We start from the raw sequence: 23,634 nt of genomic DNA on the forward strand, positions 1-23,634 counted from the left end.
CCAAATTAAACATGGCGTCCAAGAAAACACCAAAGCAGTTGGAACATGTTTAACATAGGATCATCGACAGTTTTTTTCTCAGAATGGATTCCACTCGTTCCTGAAAACGAAAAATCGTCTGCACTTCACGCGCTGCATTGTACAGAATACACAATGCCGTGGCAATAATAAAATGATAATAATAAAAATAAACACAGATATTGATGGATATCGAAGGCGCTTCGCTTGCCGCCAGAGAGCGTTCTGCACAAGGGTCGCCTCGCAGCCTTTGCTTGTGCCTCGTGCCCGATCGATACATCAGAACGCGTGGACGGTCGCAAGGCAAGACAGTGGGCGTCGGTGATGAAGGTGGTTGTGGTGGTGGTGTAGGACATCCCCATGGCATAAAGAGGATAGGTTGATATCGGTGCGCGTCCTTAACTTTTTTGGCTTTAATCCTTATGGACTAGGATGTAGTTATGCCCAAAAACAGTACGAGGCATGCGATAGAATCAGGAACAAAACGTTCTCACGTTCGACCAACGGTGCGGGCGCCTCCGGCCGAGAATAAACATTATCGAAGTATACACATCGGTGTTGTCAACGGGAAACGATGGATCCAACTAAAAAAACGTCTCCGACTTGGCACTGACGAGGACCTAGCCGGACATTTGTTGGATTTAGGTGAATCGGCGCAGAGGTACGTAGAAAATTGTCACTATTCCAGTGCCTTTCAATGTCAATCCTTCACGGCATCTAACCCTCGTTGCGTTACGGGGATAGCTGTCACTCCGGCCGTTGCTTTCAGTGCGAAAGCAATGGCTGGCGGCGAAACGTCAAACGGGGATTCCCCGAATCCCCATATTTCTTGCCATCTACTGCAGGATACTATTTTCTTTCATTGAACAAATCAGTATTATGTACCGGCACGATTATCCCAATATCCCAATCGACTCAGAATCGGTGCACACTGTGTTGTGCTAAACGATATTTGTCCTGTTTATATGAATGAGAAGCATAAATCTTGTTTAGTTAATCATTGAAATTTTATTTATTCACTACTGACATCAATCTTCGCTTTTCTAAGGCTAAACAAAAGATGTCAGAATGGATTAGACTGGAAAGCAGATTGTGAAGATGAAGGAAACAGACCTAAATCTGTTGCCGTGGAAAATGAGGCTGACGAAGGTGAAGAGCCGTTGCGTCGAAGTCCTCGCAAGCAGTTGCTGCTGCCAGTGCCAGAGGCACAGTCATCTGTGTCAAAAACTGACAAAGTACCAGAGGCTGAAGCAGAATCGGAAACGTTGGAAAGCTTGAGCAAAGTACATGTTAGAAGGAGCTCCAGGAATAAACACCACAAAAGTAAAACCAAACACCATAAAGTCAAGCGTAGGAAGAGGAAACATTTGAAAGTATCGGATAATACTGCGGTAGAATTAGAAGAAGGATGTGTGGCACCTGAGCTTGTGACGCATCACAAGAGTCATGAAGACTCCATCGAAAAAAGAGAGAAAAGAATTAGCGACAATGACACAGACAGCTCCGCTAGTCACAAGGGGAACTCTGGAAAAGCCGAAGAACCTGAATTGCACGTAGATGTAGACAAGCCAAAGACTGAAGATGTAGATAAAGTTAGACTTGCTGAATGTGTACAGGGGACTGTAAACGGTTTTGACAATGCTCCTGAGGACAAAGAAATTTTGTGCAAAGAGACAGGAGTTGCTGATGCTGCAGTTTTAAAAGTTGAGAAGAATGAGGGTAGTCAAATTGCAAATGATGAAGATGAAAAGCTACCAGCTGTAAGCACAAGTAAACGAAAAACTGTAATTGGGTTCAAAGAAGCCATACAAGATTTGAGCAGGATGAAAAAGTCTGAAGAATTGAATAATTCAGACACAGATATGACTGGTGACAAAGTTGGTGACGATAATACACCTCAACTATCAAAGGTGGATAATATTCCAGATGAGCGAAAGTTGAGAAAGAAAAGAAAAAGAATTAGGTATGAAGCTGATCGAGATTGTAAAGATATAAAAAGTGTATCGGATGATGTCACAGATGAACATGTGCATAAGCATCGTAAAAGAAAACACAAACACACAGGCGAGCATAAGAATAAGAAACACCACGATGTTCGCAAGGCCCCTCAAAATGGAATTATTGTTCCTGATAAAAGTGTCATGCCCATATCTGTTATAGAAGATGCAACTCCAGTCGTCCCTGAAAGCATACTGATGGAAAATAACTCGGAAATCTCTTTGACTGAACCGCAGAGAGTAGCAATAAAAATAAAGCTTTGTCAAGAGTGTAACAGTCGGCATTTACAGGACGCCTGCCCATTGCTCAAGCCTCAGTATACCATTTTAGATTCTACCACATATGCTAATTGGTTAAATAAGCATATGGATAATCCAGAAGTTCAGAAGACAGTCTGCTGCAAAGATCCGATGTCTGAAGGCTATGACAAACCACCTGATGATGGTTTTGAATCTGATGACGACCAAATGAACTCGGAGCAATCTAAACAGAGGATAAAAGTAGAAAGTGAAGAAAAGCAGCTGATCTTTGACAAAGATAGACCAATCTATGCCAGAGACTCCCTGCCAGAGTGTTTAGAACTGAAAGTAACCAGTCACGACCATGGGCTTGGGGTTTACGCTAAGAGTCGACTACCAATGTATTCCAGACTTGGACCTCTTGTTGGTATACCAGTTAAAGAAATGGACATACCTGATGACTTCTCAATGAGACATATTTGGGAGGTTAAAAAACTTTAACTTTCTTTTTACCCGCATAGTTAGTTTTCTCAGCTTATTCCTCACTGAGTTTTATTCTGCTTTCTTGCAGATGGAGCATAATGGTAAGACCTCGTATATCAGTACTACAGACCCATTGAGGAGTAATTGGGTTCGATATATGAGGCCAGCAGATACCAAGGAAGAAAGAAGTGTTATTGTTGTGGGCAAAGAAGGAGAGCTTCATTTGATCACTACGCAGAATATTTCTCCTGGGACGGAATTGACCTACTGGGCTGATTCTCAATCTTCTGCTTGGACGCGGAAAAATAAAATGGACAAAACTAGTAAGTAAAACCACATCTCCACTGTGACTTACTATACTTGGAATAATTTACACAAATAATATAGAAATTTTCATGCAATAATGTATAAATTTCTATATTATATGCAGATTGCGGAGGTTGTAATCTGAACTTTGCTCATCCTATTTACTATCGGCTGCATTGCTGCATCTTTCATGATACCAATTACAGTCTTACGATAAGAAAATATCACTGCAAGGTAAAAAGAAATCTGTTTGAATATTGTGTCAAAAAGTTTGCTATGTAGTGACTTTCACAAAATCATATTTTAATCAGGTTTGTGGAGCTGCTGTTTTGGGAAAAGATAACATAATGAAACATGCGGCCGAGCTACATGCAGGTCGTGGAGCTTACCAATGCCAATATTGTAAAAAATTTTTCTTGAGACTCAATTACTTAGAAATGCATCGAACATATGGATGTTCCCAAAACCCACAGAGAGCAAGGCCACTTTGCGATTTTTGCGGCCGAAAATTCTGCCAGCCACAGAAATTGAAAGTACACATCAAAAGGATGCACAGTGGTAGGATTATTTTCAAGTGTTATGAAGTTTTATTTTGTATTGTCTCTAAATCTCATTCATTTTCTGCTCTGTGCAGATATGTCGGAAGTGCTTAGAGAATTTCAGTGCAAATTGTGTTTAAAACTACTCGGATCGCGAGCAGCTCTGCAGCGTCATATGAAAGAGGTCCATCACAAAGACGTTATTGGTGCAGCTACTTGTGATCGTTGCGGAAAGATGTTTCAGAACAAGAGTAATCTTAAGATCCACATGCTGACCCACAGTGGCGTCAAGCCTTTTAAGTATGTTAATTTATCAACTGCAATGCTATATCGATTGTTTGCTTAATCAAAGTTTTTACGGCTCTAGGCCCAATCTTCGAACAAAATCCCCCCTGTAGAAATCCTCGTTGAAAAAACGCCCCTGGATAAAGTCCTCCCTGCAGAATTTATTCGAACATTTTGATTTAATTTAATTTAATTTAATTTCTTTTATATATGTATATATTTTTTTTTAACAGGGTCGATTTTAAACGAGGGTATTTTATACTGGAAATGTTATTGGGGAGGTTTTGTTCGGGGCGAATATATTCAGGGAGATTTAGACTGGCCACCAGTTTTTACTGTTTTCACGATCAATACACCATACATTCTAGTCCGGTAAAATGACTGCTATTTTCGGTTCAATTTTCAGGTGCAAAGAAAATAGTTGTAAAGCTGCTTTCACCACTAAACAGTGTTTACAATTTCATTACAAGAAAGTGCATGGGCTGACTGAAGAAATGATGCCCAAGATTGAACGCTCTGTCGCATATACATTTGACGCATATAGTGGAGGTCTTATAGAAGACACGGGCCGAGGAAAGACGCCCAGATTAAGCCGACAAAGTTCCCAGGTAAAGTTTCTCAGATACTGTGCATATGCAGATGCTGGTCAAGGGACTTTCAAAGCAAGCAGTGAAAGTATTTGTATTTTTTCATTTAGGATAACAGCAACAGTTTGCCGTCATTAGATGAATGCAGCTCAGAAAGTAGCTCGAAAGCAGAAGTACCAATAAAACTTACACAACCTGAATCTGTTGAGTATCAAAACAATGAAGATGATCCACCAGCAAAGGATGAGTTCGAGCATGATAATCATCAGCCATCCTCACCCCAGTCCAGTACACTGCATATAGTAGACAGCATAGAATCAAATGTTGAAAATATTCGACCCGAAACGGATTTGTATTCAACCGCAAGGCTGCAAAGTAAAGGGAGTAAAAAATGGATGGGTGAATTCAACACGCCGACGACTTCAGAAATACCAGCTCAGCCTCAGTCTTCGTCTGCCCCACAAGACGTTTACGAATTTGAAGACAGGAAAGAAGAGGGGAAAATAACACAAACCCTGATCGATGAGTCTAAACTAGGATTGAATGTATATAGGCGAACGGAAAGCTCGAATGCTAGCTTGCTGGTAGAAGCAGCACTTGATGCAGCAGAAAGAGATATCGGAGCTGTTTCTAGTCCAATATTAGAAGATAATGACAGAGATGCCAATCTATATTCAATTTCAACGCACTTACATTCGCCTATGCCTCAGAGATCTCCAGATACTCATTTGGATTCTTACATTCAGCAACAAGAGCTCATGTCGCCTACCCCAACTCCAGACAATCGTCATACACCACCGAGCCATTTACACATGGATTATCATTTGCATAGACCTGTGGATTATATGAACGCAAGGACTCACAACATGGAACAGTATTTACACCATGACGATTTGCCGCGAGTAACGTCCCCAAACAATTATATTCATGTCCAAGACTTAGTGTCACCAGCTGCAACACCAAATCCAAGATACCAGGACGTGCATCATCACCAAGTTCCCACAGATAATTTATCGAGCGATGAAGGTGATTCCGTAGCTCAAAATTTGAGTCTATCCGTTAAAGAGAAGGATCCTCTACAATTGGATCTATCCACTTCTTATAAATATGACACAATAGAATCAGAGTTCGGAAGAGAGAGAACCAATTTTGAGCCCCTTGTACTAAACAGCAGTGAACTGCAGGGGTTGGACATGTCGGCTCGAGGATTTCACCACAGTTTTGGTGCTCAGGTACAAAATGTTCGTTACCACCATCATCTTTACGAAATTACTGAAAGACAGAGCGTTGATCTCAGCAGAACGGGAGGCTACTCGATGTCCCCACCACCTCCGCCACCATCTTATCCACATAATGATGTTCTCAGAGTAGTTAGTCTAGATTTAACTCCAGGTGGACGACACAGTGTAGACTTGAGTCTGTCTAGGTCTCATCACTTGCATGGAACTGGAACAAGATTGCTCACTAGCCCTCAACCATCGAGTGTTTCGAACTCGCATGTTGTGCCTGATACGATAGATGGCCGAATTATGTCGCCACCACCTCCACCCCCTGGATACAATCCAACTTACCCCGTTAGTCCAGCCGCGTATCATCCACCAAGACCCGGATATCATCATTACTCTGGATATTATTGATTTTTAAATCTTTTTTATTACGCTTTCAAAATCAAGTAGTTATTTTTGGAGAAAAAACTCAGTATTTAAGAAATCGCGATGATTATTGAATTAATACAAAATGAAGACCATTTCGAAAGACATTGTGATAATTTCCATTAAGATCATTAGGATCTTTTCCAATTTACAGAATTACTTTCACTACATATGAAACGAGGCAACAGAATCTTATTCCGATGAATATAAAAATATTGTAATCAGATATGATCCTGAACCCCGGATCAATGTTTGAAGCACTTGTAGACTTCTGGTTTGTAATATTAGTTACAGTGAATCTATATTGAATCTCTACTTCAAAAATTGTAAACGTCGTGCAAAAAGTAGTTTGCAGTAACTGCGCCTCACAATTTGTGACGTATAATACGGTCAGTGATACGTTTAGATTGATACACTTGATAACCAGTTGAAAAAAGTTGTTATCTAGCTTTTAGCATATATTCTTCTATTTAGAATATGTAATCTTGATATACACGGCTGTCTGGAGTTAACAAGTACACATGTAAATTTTATTAGATTACGAGTCTAATCTATTTATAATTTTTCCATGGTTGTAAATTCCATGTTGAAATTTCTTCTAGTCAAAGTTATAATTGATGCAATTTTTCAATACATGACACAGGAGTTTTGAAGTTTAGTAATTTGTATTAATTATAAGCATTCAGAACGTTTTACGGCAGTGCATAGGTAACTTTTAGTGTATAACAGTACATTAATTACTAGATAAAATAGGTCTAAGGTTGATACAAATATTTGCATGATTTTAACTGAAGTTCAAACCCTTCGAAAACTTCTATACACAAATTTACAAGTGAGGTTTCTATTTTTCACATTTTCTGCTTACTACCAAAGAAAATAATTTATGGCAATAATTGGTGAGTGACACTAATTTGGTTTCAGTAACTCTAGAAAGAATCCAAAAATTGTTCACATCAGAGGAACTTGTGCGAATTCTATCAAGTAATCCATTTACCTTTGATCACTGCCCCATCAATAGTTAATATAACTCACTCAATGGAAGTACATAAAATTATCAAAATACCGTCAATTATAGTTATTCGCTATTTAAATTATTTACCATTAATAGAAATGGTATTTGAGTAAGTAAATATTATATTCTTTCATTTTCTTACTCAAATTTTGAATGCTCTCTTCTAAAATTTGCAATATGGTAGAATTCATATTTTAGGGTCGAGCTACTAGTTTTATTCGTAGAAATTAGAACTGAATTCTAAATATTTCATTTGTTGCAATTATTCGCAGTTAGGATCCAGTTTATATAAGATTTCGAGAATCTACATTTCTGCCAACTTAATTGTACTTATTTGTAGAAATGATATTTATTGAAGCGAATTCTCTTCGTCTCATTACCCATTGATTCTTATCTATCAACACCAAAGATTTAAAATATTGTAACGTGTGTGCCAAATTATATTGCAAGGCATCTGTTATTACTATGTTTCTTAATTACCAATGGAGTTATTCTGTAACTTTTAGAATCAGTGTAAAAATATCACCCTTATACACCTTGTTTAAAAATATGCTGTTATTTTATGATTGTCAGGACCAGTATTGGAAATTGTTAAATTTTATTTTTCACTGTTTTGTATATAACCATTAGCATTCTACTAAACATACCTACCTATACCATTGTGATATGATTTTGTGATTTTATAATAATGTTATGGATATACTTTTAGTATATCTAGACATCTATTACTTTAAGGATAACTCCATGAATTCTCTCAAGTGTGATATTATTTATTTGTTAATTTATCTAATAGCAGTATGTGAATCTTATTTAATCAATTGTATTCTGTATATTGTGCATATAACATTAGATTAATTAAAGAGTGAAAATTTAAGATATTACTTCTAGAAAAAAACACAAATACAAAAAAAAAAAACACTCAAATGAATAATGTTTACGAGTACAAAGTGTGGCACAGGATATATTTATATCAGGATTGATAATTTTAAGACATATACAAAAGAAAATATTGATAAACCTTACATTATGATGATTATACAGAAAAAAAATCTTATTCCTCCCAATAATAGTATTTCTTAATGTGAAATGATCAGTTCGATTAAGATAAGAGAGATGGTGTATCTCATAAAAGCCTAAAATACCACTTTTTTAAAAACCATATTCAATGAAAGTTCAGCAAGACAACACGTCTAATATCATCAATCATTTTATTAAGCATCTAATTATTTTGATTTTTCGTCTTATGTTTGCCTTAATGAAAATTTTTTTTGTACGGTTTTTATTCTGTAATCAATGAAAACATTGATTATTACTCTAATTTGGATAAATTATAAGAATGGAACAAATATAAATTCCATACTCGCGAGAAATAAGCTATCAAAAAATTGAACCTCTGGATATTATATGCAGCAAACATAAATTTGACCTACGTATCGAATCGTTCAGTGATTATCTTATGATATATTATTGACAGATAATTTATTGTAATCTAACTATCTCGAAACTAACATATTTTTGTACAGATTTAATTTTCAATTTATGTGCAAAAAGAATCGAAACAATTTTCGAGCATGTGCGAATGTAAGCTTGGTAAACAAAAAAGCAAAAAATTTATTCTCAAAAAGGAAATAATAAACTGCTAACTATCAACGTTCAGTACGTCACTAATTTTGGTCTCAATTCTTGAACACGTTATTATTTATCTATTGTAGATACAAATTATCAGTATACGTGTACTAACTCGTTTACCTCGATTAATATGACCTCTTATAAGGTATACGTATTTTACACTTGTGCCTGTAATACAATAGAAGGTCTTGACACTTTCGTACGTAAATGGTCTGATGCACAATTATGCAGCAGTTAACATTAATGACCTTTCCAAGTCTGGTTTGAAGCTTAATGCCAGTCTACAGTATGCACATACAGATTATGGGTAATGACCTAACTGCTTGACTTGTCAACAAGTACTCTAGTTCGAAAGTGGCTTTCAGTTAAGACGGAGCTCATCTGATTACGGGAAGCAAATATTTGATGTTTTAAGTTGTTGCAGGTCTACAGAACATTAGTAATTATGATTTCTAGAAGAATTTTTATAGATTGGCGTACATCGCAATGGATTCACATTCGCAGACTGAGCTCTTCACGAATACCAGAAATGCCAGCATGTGATCATCAACCTTCTGTGTACCATGTAAAGTCACCTAAACCTTTGTATTAGCTTATCAAATTTAGAGAGTTGCCCACAGATACGAATGTGATATTAATGAATTACTATTCCATTCCGCAGGGTGAAAGCTATGATGTTGTGAAGAAGGTAATTTCCTCCCACGTTGCACCCTGTCAGGTTCCTTTCTACAAGAAACCGCTCATGATCTACGAAGGATATGGTCAGTGGCTCTGGGACCATGAGGGGAAGAGATATCTTGATATGTTTGCTGGTGTAGCTACAGTCTCTATCGGACATTGTCATCCGTAAGTTACCCTCACTGATTCCTACTTAAGTATTAAAATCACTTTTATCACATTGGGAGTTAACGAGTTAACTTTTGGAAACAGAAAAGTGGTATCTGCGGCGTCGCATCAAATGAGATGCCTTGGACACACGACACCGATTTATATGCAGCCTCGCTTACACGAGTATGTGACAAAATTGGTGGAAAAACTCCCGGAAGACTTGTCAGTTGTTTACTTGGTCAACAGTGGCTCTGAAGCAACGGAGCTTGCCTTTCTGATGGCTCGTCTTCACACCAGTGCTTATGACATCATTTCCTTGAAAAATTCCTATCATGGTGGTAGCCAAGCAGCAGCAGCCTCTACCGCAATGTCAACCTGGAGATATCCCGTGCCTCCACCTGCTGGATACATCCATGTTGGTACCTTTTCCAGTTTGGATTCAGATTCCCGTTTGGACTTTATAATATATTGAGAATAATCCCAATTTCTTTGCTGCATATCCAAATACTGTGAGCGGTAAGTTAGTTATAGTTAACATGGGGCACATTAGCAGCGTTACAAACCCTAATGTTAGTGTGCTTTCTGCTGTTAATGATATAATCAAATTACTTTCAATTGTTCAATAAGCAGGCAGTTTCTCCATTTGCACATTCCAATTAACGCTCCAGCTTTCTGCAGCACAGTATTAGTTGATAATCATTCATATGAATAGCAAATTATTTTCATGATGTGTTTGATATCTTTTTGTTATAGGTCACAAACCCTGATGTCTATCGTGGTCCTTGGGGTGGATCAAGGTGTCGGGATAGCCCACTTGCACTTGGTCAGAGAAAATGCGAATGTGATGATGGAAATTGCGCTGCCTCTGATAAATACCTTGAAAAGTTAGAAGATATTTTCAGATTCAGCCTTCCAAATAACGGGCGAGTTGCGGCTTTCATAGCAGAGAGTATACAGGTGAGAATTATTGTAATAATGTAGCTATACACATACAAAGCACTACTGCCGCTATAAACCTAATTGCATTGTGGGTTAAAGGGTATTGGTGGAACTGTGCAATATCCTAGAACATACTTGCGTAAAGCTTACGATCTCATCCATCACCATGGTGGTATCTGCATTGCCGATGAAGTGCAAACTGGATTTGGTCGGACAGGAGGAAATTTCTGGGGATTCGAAGGTCATGGGGTTCAACCCGATATTGTAACCATGGGAAAGGGTATAGGAAATGGTTTTCCTATGGGCGCAGTTGTTACTAAACCAGAAATTGCCAGCAGTCTGAAGAAAGCTCTTCACTTCAATACTTTTGGTGGTAATCCAGTGGCCTGCGCCATAGGATCCGCAGTATTAAATGTCAGTATAAATTCACAACTGAATTCCATTGTGATATTATGTATTAGTAATCAACTTGCCTGAAGCATAATGGATTTATTTTAATTACAAATTTAAGCAGTTTAGGCCTATTCGAATGTATTATTCGCATCCGAGTTCACAAGGTCTGAAAGTCTGTGTCCGGGTTATGCAGGCCTTGAATGGGAGCGAAAAAAATGCAGTTGTTATTTCGCTTGACCTCCAAAATGATTGATTCATTTGTTTATTCGAATCAAACAAAATTCAAGCCTGTTTTAAAGGGATCCAAAGTAAGTGTCATCTACTTAAGGTAAGCTCATCGTTTTTTTTTCTGCATGTCACAGGTCATTGCGGAAGAAAAACTCCAAGAAAACGCGCTGCAAGTGGGGACTTATTTGATCGAAAGATTGGGGGCTTTACAATTGGATCATCCCTCGATAATTGGAGATGTAAGGGGGAAAGGTTTAATGATTGGCGTTGAATTAATTTGCAATCCAGAAACTAGAAAGCCACTGCCAGTGCCCCAAATGCTCAATTTATTTGAAGATATTAAAGATATGGGTGTGCTTGTTGGGAAAGGTGGACTTTACGCGAATGTGAGTTACATTATTTATTTTAATTCACATTTCACTGTCATAGGAAAGGAAATGAATTTTATTGTGAAAATTATTCGAATGACATGCATTTTTATAGGTACTGAGAATAAAACCCCCAATGTGCATCACAAAAGCGGATGCAGATTTCACAGTTGAAGTAATAAATCGAGCAATTAAGAAATCTAAACTTCAAAATTGGCAAAATAAGGAGTATGTATTTTGTAGCGGTATATGATAATCACACTGGTTATGCAAAATTTTTTTATGTGGTTCTTTAATTTTTTTAAAATAATTTTTCATCCTAGAAACTAATTTATCATATTTGTATTAGTTTGCTGTATCTTTTATAAAAAATTTTACCTGCTCAATATTTACATTAACATTGAAAAAGACAGTAAAAAATAAGATTAGTAACAAAATATTTTATTATTTCATAAGCATATATACGTACAATTTGGGTAACACTGAAAACACAATACACATTTCAATTATCAATTAATTTGCCAAGAAAGGCATTTTATAACTTTTTAAAAATAAATAATTATATGATTAAATTTAACTGTGAGTGAACGTTTTATGTTTCGAATATCCACCACAGTGAAAATATTTTGCTCATACTAAACCTGACAGTTAACAAATATGCTACATGTGATACGTATATTATATATACATAAAATCCATTGTATATTCCAATTGATTTGCATAGTTACTGCTCAAGCGGTGCAATTTAAATAATGTACATATTTCATTAGTGGGTTTCGAAATTGACGCTACGAAAGCAGACCTACTATATATGTATATTAGGGTGTTGAAAAAAAAATTTTTTTTCTTGGAATCAGGTTAATTTTCATTTAGGTCTAACAAAACGCCTTATAAAATTTGAGCTCTTAATATTAACATTAAGAGCTCATAAGAATAACACAGGAAAAATGGTTTTTGCTCTTTCTGATTTTTATAACTAGCTAACGTGCGTAGGACAAAAAATTCACAGACATATTTTTATAGGGAATTGAACGCTCTACAAAAAAGGCTTTTTATCATTTTATGATACTGTTTCAAAAGTTATTTAAGGTTAAATAATTTTTATGGAAAATAGAAAAGTGCGATGCACAACCTCTTAATGCTAATATTAAGAGCTCAAATTTTATAAGGCGTATTTTTATACCTATACGAAACTTTTGAACCCGTTTCCACGAGAAATTATATATTTTTTTTTTCTCAACAATAATATATACCTATGCTAATGATTTTCCTTTTTTTTTTTTAGTGAGAAAATCTACACATATGTAAATGTGTAGATCAGAAATACGTATTTTATATTGACAACAGATGAATCGAGTACAAGCAATTATTTAAAACTTATTAATACATTAACGCGTATGCTATTTACTGTGATCATACAACTGTATATTGGATTTTCTTTTTTTTTTTATCGACTCAGAGAACAAACTAAATCTGATCATTGGGAGATTTTTACTTTTTTATTATATCATGTCAATTTCTAATCTGAAAAACTGAACGAATAGTCAAAAATAAGACTTTTTGGAAGCCCAAAATGTTGGAATAAGTATGTATAAATTCAGAGATATCACAACTTTTGAAAATGCATAAAATCATCATTTCACTAAAACAATATGGTTATAAGAAGACACATAAAATTTAATAGGGTTTTCTAGTCTATAAATTTTCAGAAAATTGATATTTTTTTGCATATTATTGTAGCTACCTCTTTTAAGCATATTTTGACCCAAAGCCAATGAGGGATTTACAAAATTTGAGAAGGTTATGAGCACTTGAGTGAAACAATGCATGATGTATGCTTCAATAGAGCCAAGTTCAAGGCTAGAAAGATCAGCCTATGAGAAAGTTACAAATGCGGCGTAAGGCCTCTTGGATGCTCGAGGAATCGCCGATTAAGGGTAAGGAAAATTTCCATTTTATCTGATACAAAAAGGAACGTGAAAACCAAGGTCAAAATTTTAAACGCATTAACTTTAAATACGTTTATTTCGAAACTACATTTTTCAACCTGATTGTCACAAAATCACGAGTTCTGTTAAATCCACCGACTTCAAATTTAGTATGGACCTTCAATATATATCTCTCTATAGCCTGGACTTCAAAAATAACCAAATTATTATTATTACTATGTCTAAAAAATAGAAAACTTAAAAAAATACAGTGCAAAATTAAATTTCCCTTCAGACAGTCGGCATTTCTCTAATTTTTTTTTTTCTCTTTGGTTCCGGTCATGACATTCTTATTGATCAAGAAAATTGTTTTCATTTCTCTTTCGGATGAATGGGAGCACTGAAATCATGTCAACTGCCGCAACCCGTTTTTTGTTCATGGTCATATATTTAGAGGCCCATAACTTTTTTAATATTTATTTTTTTAAAGCAAATTTTTTTTGATTAGTTCTTGCAGCATCAATAAAAATGTAAAAAATGAATGGTAAATATGCAAATTTTTTATATTAACAAACCCGAAAAACCATCCATAATTTAAGCCTCTAGACTAGAATACCCTCTCAATTTGACAGAGTTGCACCACATTCATTGAAAAATAATTATTGCTATCGGATCCTATTTTTCTTCAAGGGTCTCGATCCTTCTTCAATAATCATACATACAGCTAATCCATATATTACTGCTATAAATAATAATCAGCATAATCTTTCTATCTCTTATACAAATTGTTTTTCAAGATGAAGTTGTTTAGCAATCAAAATATAACAGATTCCACGATCAAAAAGTACAAACAGTGATCAACTTTTGATTCGTTATATTTATAGCTTGAACTGTATGTACAATAGAATTTAAGTGTGTGTAACCAATCAAATACATATTTTTTATTATAAAATAATTTCAAATATGCATATCTGAAAAAATAACGCTGACACCATAGAATACTACACATAATAGCGAAAGTTTATAACTAATGAGGGAAAACAATTGCAGGTCCAATTAATATACCAAAACTATTTTTACGGTGTCACTTATGATGTATACTAAACGATAATGTAATGGGTATAAGATAAGATTTCGCCTCAATAGTATAAATGTATCCTGTAAATTATATTAACATCTGTCATAAAACTGCGAATTAGTCATAGTATATGCTCAAGAGAGATCCAATCCTGCAAATATTGCCGGGTTATGATATATCACTATTTATTTTGATACTGGTTCCGGTAATTACTTAATTACTGTTGAATTATTTTAATCACTTCAATGTGACAAAAAACCTGTGTCTTTTCACAGACTCATAAGCATTTGAATAAACAGTATTTACATAATATTTATAGCAAATGGTGAAGAGATCGAAATAAGGAATTTATAAATGAAGAATAAGCGTTAGTAAATGCAAATTCATTTCTTTTGGATCAATATGTATAACATGACAACAAAAAAAAACCATAAATCAATAAATTTATGTTACACCTGTGTAATGTAAATTGGGAGTTTAACTATTTCATCAGTCGGTGTATAGAAAATTGTCGATTAACAAACGCCCATTTACACCATCAGTAAAGTTTGGCACATATTTTAGAAATATTTGTAGAACATACTTTGAGAATTTGGAGATCATGTCGCCAAAAAATTCATTTAAGTTTTCATATTTTATTGGGTATTGTACTTAAAAATTATTTGTAAAATGTGATTGTTACCTTATTTATCGGCTCTGATGACATGGCTTTTGTTGTTCAATGATCGGTATCTGAATATGTAATGAACTCAAAATCCTGAAAGCTTTTGCCATTGCGTTAGAATCTCGTTTGTTCAGAATCTTAGATTATTATCATTGTTAATCACTTGTGTTTCCATTCTTAATATCCACCATTACCTACCTAACCACTGTCCCTATATTAATTCTCTAAAATCTTTATTCTGTATAATACAGATATCACGTTATGACATTTCTACTTATTTTCATTTTCAAGGACAGTGCAAGTTACGTTGATTTTCTCGTACTGACTTTGTTACGAGCTAAATGCTTATGCAGTAACAATATGTACATAATGTTTTCCAAAAAATCGTAAGACATTTGTACATAAAACAAAAGCTCTCTTACTATAATATCTTATGACAGCATGTATATGGCATACATATTGTAAGATTTCAAATATTTCTCCAAAATGGAAGAGATTACCTATTTTGAAAGTAATGCAATCTGTAAATTATGAAAACTTAGCAGATTTAAAATTACTTTGAAATAGTACTTGACTTTTATGATTAAGCGATGAAATTCGATAGAACCATTTTTGAATCTGGAAGAGTTTCAAGAAGAAAATGCGGAGTATCAGCCATTGATGCCAGGTCAGCTTCCAGCAATGCTAATTGTAATTCTCGGCGTGCCTTCTGTACTATGTAAACCATCAGCGAAACACCAATGAGAATCTAAGAAATAAGTAATGGATATAAAATTTTATTTAAAATTTTAGTTTTTAGTCATATAAAATAGAACTTTGTATCAGTTGAGTTAAAAAAGTTGCCAAATGTTGCAAGTATTTCATTGTGCTAGAATTTCAATACAGCAAATCTCAATTGGATTTTATTAATGTTGAAGGTTGACAGAACAACAGATTTTATGTGTATTCATCAGAGCAGTTAGATAGTTAAAGAGCAAAACACAGGTCCCAACTTTGACACGATTCAATTTAAAATTACTACTCAGCTGTTCAAGTTAAAAAAAGTTGTCAACAATGGACACTTGAAAACATGGTCATTACCTGGAAGCAAAATACTGTGTATCCTGTGGCTGCAGTGGATCTATCCTCAAGCACATCCTGCATAGATCTTAAACTACTTCCCAAATAAACATTTATCAACTGAGCAGGAAGTAGGCCAAGCGCACTAGCTAGGTGATATTGAAACCCGGTAATATTGCTTACCTGGAAAAAAGTTTATGGAATAGTGAAAGGTAGTAATCGCAATATCACCATTTGTTAAACTAAACCGCTAAATATAAATAATTTTAGAAGAGAATCACAATTTATTCTGAACTTCATTAAAATTGCTGCACGTCCCAATGGATTGATGTTATGGGTCGATCAGTCAAGCAAGCATAGACTTAACATGTCAGTCTTATCTTGAGTAAACGAAATGTGAGTTGTGATGATCTGAGCAATTTATAAGGCTTTACCTTTATCGGACTTGGGCTTACCGCAAATATGGTGTTTTGAAGGCCAAATGGAATTGGCGTGAGCCGGGCAAAAAGGACAACTTTAAATGCCTGAGGGCCCGATATTACTCGTAGGATTGCTCTCGCTGTGTCGCTCTGGAGTAGAGCTCCGATCGGCAGCCTTGAAGACAACGCACCTAGTGTGCCGTGGGCAATGGCTATGCCTAAATTTGCTGCCAGTATAACCATAGTTATGCCTTTTATAATGCCGAACAAGTAGCCACTGGCGACTATTAGAAACAAGTAGCCGATGACTATGGGAAATGAGACAATAGTGAACAGGCCAATGAAAATAATCGTGACAAGCCAAGGGTTTTGGTGTTCTATCCAATAGAGCAGTATTTTTATATAGTCGCGACATATGAAAACTATTGCTCCAAGAAAAGCTAGCGTCGCAACTGTGATTAGTATGTAGCACAGAGAATTTGAGTTCAAGCAATTGCAACGTATCGTATTGCTGTGCGAGTTTTTAAACGTTCTTACTCCACTGTCACCACTTTCAATGCTAATTACATCCATCTTAACTGGGTTTTCCTCTTACTACTTATTTATCCTTTGCTTGTCTATTTATATTTGTTCACTTTGATTGCACGTATATTTAGTTGATGTGAAATTTGTTCGAGGTCTAGCCGGTAACTTGACACGTATTTAAATTCAATACTAAATGTCTTTGACTGTAATATTTACTGTTTCCTTGTGCGAGTAAAGTAACTCTTTCGTAACTCCGCGGTTCGCCATTGCAGCAATGATTTGTATTGTAACTTATTCTTGGAGGATGAAGACGTCAGATAGAATGGTCTAACCTCGAAAACGGGCTCTGCATTGTTCAGGTTTTATGTATGTACGGTTTAAGCCGACAATCCCATCGGACTTTGGCGACACCCTATCAAATTTGTAGGTAAACAATTAAATGAGGTATAGCTAACGATTCATTCGATCAGAGGGGATACCAACTCCACCCACACACACGCCTGCCGCGAATACGACAAACACCGATTGCTGTTGTATGATACCAGCTGATGGGCATCAAACAAGCGAAGGAAGGGCGTGGGGGAAAGGGCAACATCACGGTTGTCATGGAAACCTGTAAGAGACGCTGAGTACAACACAACACGTCATGTCATACATTGGGATTGAGCTGTCAGACGGCGGACCTGCCGGGCTCGGAGTTTTGAGCTAAGTTGAAACGGCCGAACAAACGTGTGTCTGCATCAGACGTAGACGTCTCACCGAAAATGGATGCCCTGGACGACCTGGAGGACGATTTATTTGGGACGTTATTAGGGAGGAAAAATTCTTCTGCTGGACCAGAAATTTCGAAATCTAACACACAAGCCACTTCTGGTATAAAGAAGAAAGTTGTGTTTCATGGTTCGCTTTTAACTTTTAATTTACGTATTATTTCCGTGTAGAAAAATTGTTTGTCTTATAGTAGTTGTTCATCCACAACGATTGATTTTTTACAGATGTAATTTGGACAATGAATGGAACGTATTTCAATTAACCTATGTTGTTTAATTATTATGTATCAAAGAGCTAAAGATATGCAACCTTTCATAGTTTAATTTAATTTAATTATACTGAAACAAACAACAATTCTTGTTGCATAATTATTGCATAATTAATCAATTAGCATTCCAGTTGACTAGACACATGTCATTCCCTTGATAAATCTTAATTAAAGGTAGCATAGTTTGGTTGTGTTGCTAATAATGTCTCATCCATTATTATGATTTTATTCAAGATGTGTATTGTGGGTAGAAAAAATAGCCACATGTATGACTTCATAAAAAGTATTTCTTGATTATATTCCATTTACAGACTTTAATGAAGATGATCCATTGGGGGATCTGCTCTCAGAGGAGGAAGACTCCCAGCCCAATACTGGTGCCAATATAAAAGGAAGTATCATGTCAGATTTATTTGGTATAAAAGGAAATGATGCTTTGGAATTAAACACTCACCAAAACAAATCTCAACCGAAGATAATTTCATCAGTCGACAATGTAGCAGCAGCAGCTGACAAATTATCAGCAAAGTCAGGTGATCAGAGTGGACCATCAATTTCTGCTCCAACTGAAATCACACAGGAGATACGCAAAGCTATCCCCCTTCCACGAAGTAATATACTTACCAATAATGCAGTAGCAACCAGCACTACTGATAGATCTGGTAAAGCTGGGGACAAGTCGAAAAAATCATATCTGATGGAGGATCTGTTTGGTAACAGAGAGAAGGATAAGGTTCCACTTAAAGATACGACTGTTGCCGGATTAGATATATCAGAGATTCAAAAAAAGTCTGAGCAGTTGTCAAAACCAAATTCCATAGGATACGCGCCTACCCTTTCTGCTCCCAGGGAATCTCGCAGAAGTAGGAGAAGCTCTGGCGGGATTATAGATCCTCTTGGGATGTTTTCTTCCCCAACTTTGGCATCCGAGACATCTACGGTACAGAATACCGAGGTAGGCACAGCATAGATTAGTAAGATCTGCGTTGTGGAATGAATTACAATTTCATTCACCCATCACTATGTCAGGTAACCGCATCGAAATTGGATTACCCATCATCCTCTGGACTAAAGGATGCTAGAACGATAGTTGGTGAATCTGTTAAAAGCAATCCAGAGTTACCATCCGATGATTTACCTGAGTGGCTAGGTGGTTCGAAAAAGTTTAGCAAAAACGTTACGCCGGCCATAACTAAGTCTGGGGACAAAACTTTGAATACTGCTCACGCATTAGACACATCACGCGATCAAGGAGTTGAGAATCCTGAAGATCTTCCAACTCAATCAAGCTTGGATCATTTACAAAATTATCCTGAACATTTGTCGTTGATGACTGGCATTCAATTCGATCAGCAGGCAACAATGTTATCTCTGCAACAACAGGAGCATGAGTTGAGGACAGCAGTGACGTTGTCTCGACAAAGTGAGCAGTTAAATAAGATGATTGAAAGCCAAAGAGGAAGGCTTAATGATCAAGAGAAACAGTTTAGTCTACTCATAAAACGTCAAATTGACCGACAAGAATTGCTTGAGGCACAAATGAAGGCACAGCAAGATCGTATAAATAGCCACCTTCAGGTACACATTATTATTTCCTTTTCTGTTCTTTTTGTTTAGAAATACAAAATTCAACTCTTTCACGAAATAAAAAACGAATAAAAACACTGTGTCCATTTTTTAGAAAAATGAATTTCGCAAAAAATGATGTAACTTTATCTACAACCTTCAACAGCTAAATAATTGCTTCAAGTGTTATATTTACATTTCGCATGATGTACATACATACATATCATACCTATTTTTATTTCAGGCATTGTTAGCACAACCTATTTCTGTCCCCTTCATGCCACCAACGATTCAGAATAACGATTTAAATAAAGGCAGTGATGAAAACAAAAAAGATCAGAACACATTAGAAGTAATTATTCGTAAATTAGAAACCGAGAAACTTGACTTTGAAAATATTATTGATAAATTAAAAGATCAGCATTCAAAAGAAATCAGAATAATTGAAGAGTCTTATATGTAAGTAATTTCATCATCACAAAATTTTTCCAAATAATTTTAGCAAGCTGATAATGCTGTATGTCATAATTTAAATCAACCACACATTTATCACTTTGATTGTTCTTTACTTCCAGGCGGCAAATAGAAATAATGAATGAAGGATCAGTGAGATTAGAGAAGCGCTTGCGCCAGGATGTAGAATCGGCAGAAGCTGATTATGGGGCTAAAATACAGAAGATGAAAGAAGAGCAGGAAAGTCTGAAAATAGCACATGGTGAGGAATTAGAAAACCTTAAGGTACAATGCTAATCTCACATAAAAATTTGGACTTGTGATTAATATTTTTTTACACCACTTATTGTCACTTATGTAATAATAAATGTAATAGTAATTGTGCTTTTTGTAAAATTTTAACGAATTATGTGAATTTTTACAGATGGAACACATAAAACAAATACAAGAAATAAGAAACCAGCAACATCGTAATATACAGCTGGTACAAAATGAGTATATAGAAACTATTCAAAACATCAGTAAGGCCAAAGAGATTGAACAACAAACTATAAATAGTGCCACCATTCAGACTGCAGCTCTTAGTGACACACTGCAAGTCATGAAAAATACAATTAGTGAGATTGAGGAGTTGAAAATTAAACTCGAAAATAGTATGGATGAAAGTAACAAAGCCAAGGAATATATTCTAAAGCAGCATATTGACGAAATAAAAGGTACAGATCGAGTGACCTACACACTTCAATGTATCGCTAATATTGACCTGGATTATTAATATTTTAGATTTGAAAGAGCATTTAAAGAAACAACATGAAGCTCTAGAAGTAGATCGTAAGGACTTGGCTGAAGCCCTGCGGCATTTGGATGGTGGAACTGTACGTTTGATATCTGAATTTGATAAACATACTAAGGAAAATTTAGAGGCTGAAAACAGACTTAAAAGTAGAGAGGAAACACTTATTCGGGACAGAGAGTTGCTGGACCAGCATATTCAGTGGGAGCGCAATCATATACAAGTAAGTCATCCAAGTGTATCAAGAAAATATATCTACATGTATTTCCAACAGTACGGTGATAACATTTTTCTTGATTCAAAGGTAATGAAAGAAACATGGATCAGAGAACAGGAGCGCCAGATTAAGCAACTCTCTGAAGAACGGAATAGCATCGCAACAGAGAGAGCAAGACTAGAAACAATTCAGAGATTAAAATTCGACAACGACGATGTAACCAAAGCTGAGGTAGGTATCGATATTTATTACTTATTACATGTGCAAATTGTACAGTAATAAAGATATTTTGCTTAACTCTGGCAGCTTGAGGCTACTCTTTGCACAGCACGTGATGCCACTAATTTGGCCAACCGAGAAAGGCAGAAATGGAGAGAGAGGCTAAACGAACTTCAGATAGAAAAACAGAAGATCAAGGAAAAAGAAAATGCTTTAACACTCCGTGCCAGAGAACTCGAAGATTTGACTCAGGTTATAAACTGGACTATACTTAATTGCTTGTCATATGTAGAACCGCTTGGTAACTTAATGGTATAATAATATATTCTATTTTTGCTTTCCAGTCTGCTTTAGAAAAACGAGAAGAAGGTCTTAGAGCATTGAAAGAAGCTCACCATCTTGATGAACAGCACAAGGCATACTTTGGTCAGCTACAAATGCAATCAGAAGCATTGGCACAAAGAGAAAACAAACTTGCAGCTGAAAAATTAGCTTTGGCAAGGTATATACGGATTTTGGGGCTAGAAAACATTTGGTGCTTGCATTTTGGCTTCTCACCTTCTTGTTTTTGAGTCATTATCAATTGATAAAAACTTATATTGTTTCCTTATTAGAGAAAGATTGGCATTGAGGATGAATCAACCAGAGAAACCTGAGAAAGATACAGGCGGGTCAGAGTTCCATACTGAACAGCACTCTCAATATGCCTTGCAATTCAACAATTTTCACGATTCCCAAATAATTACAACACATTTTAAGGTAATATACAAAAAAGGCAATTAGTATTTGTCTTCGTTCAAATTGTATATGGAGAAATGTCTTCACATATATGATACGTCTCATTTTCAGGACATCGTAGATCCACGTTTGGTGCTATTAAAATTAGGTTTGGATAACGAGCTAGACGTGACTGATGACTGTCTAGGAACTGTGTAAAATATTGGTCAATAGGTGAATAAATACAAAATCTATAAGAACCCTAGTAATTATAGGTTTTGCTTTGACGAGTCAACATTTCAATAAGATATAATCATGTATTATCCATTTGTTACAGTTGGCCAAGTTGTTATAAAAGTATAAAAAACTGTTGTAAAATTATGTAATTATGCAGCATCACACTTTCAATCTTTCTTCATCTACAAGCCTGGATCCTCATCTGAAATGCATTAAAATATTTTGCTTGTGTCCGACCTGATTATAAGCTGTATGAACCATTCAGTGTCTTTAAAGCATGGTAGTAATAACACTCACCGCAAGGGAGAAGGCAGTGGTTTGTTATTATCTCCGTGTTCTCCCTAAATGTTCCTACTTGATCAACGCGAATTTTACACCGGCTCAATTCTTGATTCACAGACTCACCATATGTGTTCTAAGTGAAAATACAGATGTAACACCAAGTCAATTTTGCATGTAAAATACTCTTTTAACAAGCAGAAATGCTTTTTCATTAGATATAAACAAAGATATACGACTTACAATTTTCTTATAGATTTGGTTTACGTCTACTTCATTTTCTGGCTCAATAGATTTTTGAATCTCCGAAAATTTGTTGACAAAATTAATGGCGTCAGATACGAAGTTGATAGCTTCTCTAGAAAAATGAGTGAACAAGTAGAAGCTGTATTGTGACAGGTTTAGAGTTACTTAATAATATTCAATACAGGATTAATGTAAAATATAGTAGATTTACTGACTGTTTATATTTGTACGTAACTGGCAACTTAGGTGCATTGTCTTTTGAGCCATCAATGACTTTTTGCAATCCATGCTTCTGCATAACAATACTTTTTAAATTTTTATTAATATTCTCTTTGATTTGGAGCTGTCTGTCTGTAACATACGAAACGTCATTCATTTATTGCAAGTTCAAACGCATGATATAGGCACCTTATCTCGGGATAATCACCGTGTAAACTTTGCAGTTCCTTCAGTTTTACATTTTGTTCAATCTTGATAAGAGTCTCGCGATGCAAGTCATTGTCATTCTCTAACTCTCGGTGACGGCACAGCAAGTTTATCACTAAATCTGGATTTTGATCTGCGACTTCCATTTATATTATTTTCAACGATCATTCGATAATAATCAAGACACACGCTGGTCAAACTTAACCTATAAACTTCAAACAAAATTTGAATTCACATATGACCAACAAGCAATATACCTAATTGT

The 23,634-nt window shown here is 35.7% G+C and overlaps 5 protein-coding genes across 8 annotated transcripts; 3 read left to right on the plus strand and 2 right to left on the minus strand.

Moving 5' to 3' along the window:
* Positions 1–227: 227 nt before the first annotated feature.
* LOC124296984 (uncharacterized) lies at positions 228–8,066 on the plus strand. Its single transcript, XM_046747506.1, has 8 exons — positions 228–679; positions 1,067–2,741; positions 2,827–3,061; positions 3,169–3,278; positions 3,356–3,602; positions 3,679–3,883; positions 4,275–4,476; positions 4,566–8,066. The coding sequence occupies exons 1-8, from the start codon at positions 459–461 to the stop codon at positions 6,090–6,092; spliced, it is 4,422 nt and encodes a 1,473-aa protein (XP_046603462.1). The 5' UTR covers positions 228–458; the 3' UTR covers positions 6,093–8,066.
* Positions 8,067–8,209: 143 nt separating this feature from the next.
* On the plus strand, positions 8,210–12,421 carry LOC124296988 (alanine--glyoxylate aminotransferase 2, mitochondrial). The gene is made up of 7 exons (XM_046747518.1): positions 8,210–9,313; positions 9,410–9,594; positions 9,679–9,991; positions 10,330–10,533; positions 10,615–10,929; positions 11,271–11,522; positions 11,620–12,421. The coding sequence occupies exons 1-7, from the start codon at positions 9,194–9,196 to the stop codon at positions 11,755–11,757; spliced, it is 1,527 nt and encodes a 508-aa protein (XP_046603474.1). The 5' UTR covers positions 8,210–9,193; the 3' UTR covers positions 11,758–12,421.
* A 296-nt stretch (positions 12,422–12,717) lies between these two features.
* On the minus strand, positions 12,718–17,674 carry LOC124296991 (transmembrane protein 64). The gene is made up of 3 exons (XM_046747527.1): positions 16,689–17,674; positions 16,255–16,416; positions 12,718–15,922 (listed from the first exon to the last, which is right to left on the minus strand). Exons 1-3 carry the CDS (start codon positions 17,223–17,225, stop codon positions 15,758–15,760), a joined length of 864 nt encoding a protein of 287 aa, XP_046603483.1. The 5' UTR covers positions 17,226–17,674; the 3' UTR covers positions 12,718–15,757.
* A 47-nt stretch (positions 17,675–17,721) lies between these two features.
* Positions 17,722–22,655, plus strand: LOC124296985 (WEB family protein At4g27595, chloroplastic). Of its 4 annotated transcripts, XM_046747508.1 has the most exons (13): positions 17,722–18,077; positions 18,528–19,171; positions 19,246–19,794; positions 20,027–20,241; positions 20,358–20,520; positions 20,660–20,951; positions 21,019–21,251; positions 21,333–21,476; positions 21,552–21,716; positions 21,809–21,996; positions 22,079–22,223; positions 22,314–22,415; positions 22,519–22,655. In XM_046747508.1, the coding sequence occupies exons 1-12, from the start codon at positions 17,942–17,944 to the stop codon at positions 22,398–22,400; spliced, it is 2,961 nt and encodes a 986-aa protein (XP_046603464.1). In that variant the 5' UTR covers positions 17,722–17,941; the 3' UTR covers positions 22,401–22,415; positions 22,519–22,655. The 4 variants fall into 4 exon arrangements, with proteins under 4 accessions (XP_046603464.1, XP_046603463.1, XP_046603466.1 ...); XM_046747507.1 differs by lacking the exon at positions 22,519–22,655 and having other exon boundaries at positions 22,314–22,444; XM_046747510.1 differs by lacking the exon at positions 22,519–22,655 and having other exon boundaries at positions 21,809–21,966; positions 22,314–22,444.
* Positions 22,479–23,621, minus strand: LOC124296994 (uncharacterized). Its single transcript, XM_046747531.1, has 5 exons — positions 23,371–23,621; positions 23,159–23,294; positions 22,941–23,055; positions 22,716–22,833; positions 22,479–22,620 (listed from the first exon to the last, which is right to left on the minus strand). Exons 1-5 carry the CDS (start codon positions 23,513–23,515, stop codon positions 22,601–22,603), a joined length of 534 nt encoding a protein of 177 aa, XP_046603487.1. The 5' UTR covers positions 23,516–23,621; the 3' UTR covers positions 22,479–22,600.
* Positions 23,622–23,634: the final 13 nt, after the last annotated feature.

Source organism: Neodiprion virginianus, chromosome 2, assembly GCF_021901495.1.
Source record: "Neodiprion virginianus isolate iyNeoVirg1 chromosome 2, iyNeoVirg1.1, whole genome shotgun sequence".
NCBI classification, from domain to species: Eukaryota; Metazoa; Arthropoda; class Insecta; order Hymenoptera; family Diprionidae; genus Neodiprion; species Neodiprion virginianus.

What these genes read in the sequence shown, in the direction of transcription:
- LOC124296988 (XM_046747518.1), top strand. Translation starts at nt 9,194, where the DNA reads ATGATTTCTAGAAGAATTTTTATAGATTGGCGTACATCGCAATGGATT. An exon ending in CACCTGCTGGATACATCCAT is followed by an intron (nt 9,992 to 10,329) that starts GTTGGTACCTTT and finishes TTTTTGTTATAG; the next exon opens with GTCACAAACCCTGATGTCTA. An exon ending in TCATAGCAGAGAGTATACAG is followed by an intron (nt 10,534 to 10,614) that starts GTGAGAATTATT and finishes TGTGGGTTAAAG; the next exon opens with GGTATTGGTGGAACTGTGCA.
- LOC124296991 (XM_046747527.1), bottom strand. Translation starts at nt 17,225, where the DNA reads ATGGATGTAATTAGCATTGAAAGTGGTGACAGTGGAGTAAGAACGTTT. An exon ending in TTCAAAACACCATATTTGCG is followed by an intron (nt 16,417 to 16,688) that starts GTAAGCCCAAGT and finishes ACTTTTTTCCAG; the next exon opens with GTAAGCAATATTACCGGGTT. An exon ending in ACACAGTATTTTGCTTCCAG is followed by an intron (nt 15,923 to 16,254) that starts GTAATGACCATG and finishes CTTATTTCTTAG; the next exon opens with ATTCTCATTGGTGTTTCGCT.
- LOC124296985 (XM_046747508.1), top strand. Translation starts at nt 17,942, where the DNA reads ATGGATGCCCTGGACGACCTGGAGGACGATTTATTTGGGACGTTATTA. An exon ending in CTACGGTACAGAATACCGAG is followed by an intron (nt 19,172 to 19,245) that starts GTAGGCACAGCA and finishes TCACTATGTCAG; the next exon opens with GTAACCGCATCGAAATTGGA. An exon ending in ATAATTGAAGAGTCTTATAT is followed by an intron (nt 20,242 to 20,357) that starts GTAAGTAATTTC and finishes CTTTACTTCCAG; the next exon opens with GCGGCAAATAGAAATAATGA.
- LOC124296984 (XM_046747506.1), top strand. Translation starts at nt 459, where the DNA reads ATGCCCAAAAACAGTACGAGGCATGCGATAGAATCAGGAACAAAACGT. An exon ending in TAAGAAAATATCACTGCAAG is followed by an intron (nt 3,279 to 3,355) that starts GTAAAAAGAAAT and finishes TATTTTAATCAG; the next exon opens with GTTTGTGGAGCTGCTGTTTT. An exon ending in AGTGGCGTCAAGCCTTTTAA is followed by an intron (nt 3,884 to 4,274) that starts GTATGTTAATTT and finishes TTCAATTTTCAG; the next exon opens with GTGCAAAGAAAATAGTTGTA.
- LOC124296994 (XM_046747531.1), bottom strand. Translation starts at nt 23,515, where the DNA reads ATGGAAGTCGCAGATCAAAATCCAGATTTAGTGATAAACTTGCTGTGC. An exon ending in GTTACGTACAAATATAAACA is followed by an intron (nt 23,056 to 23,158) that starts GTCAGTAAATCT and finishes TCATTTTTCTAG; the next exon opens with AGAAGCTATCAACTTCGTAT. An exon ending in ACCAAATCTATAAGAAAATT is followed by an intron (nt 22,834 to 22,940) that starts GTAAGTCGTATA and finishes ATTTTCACTTAG; the next exon opens with AACACATATGGTGAGTCTGT.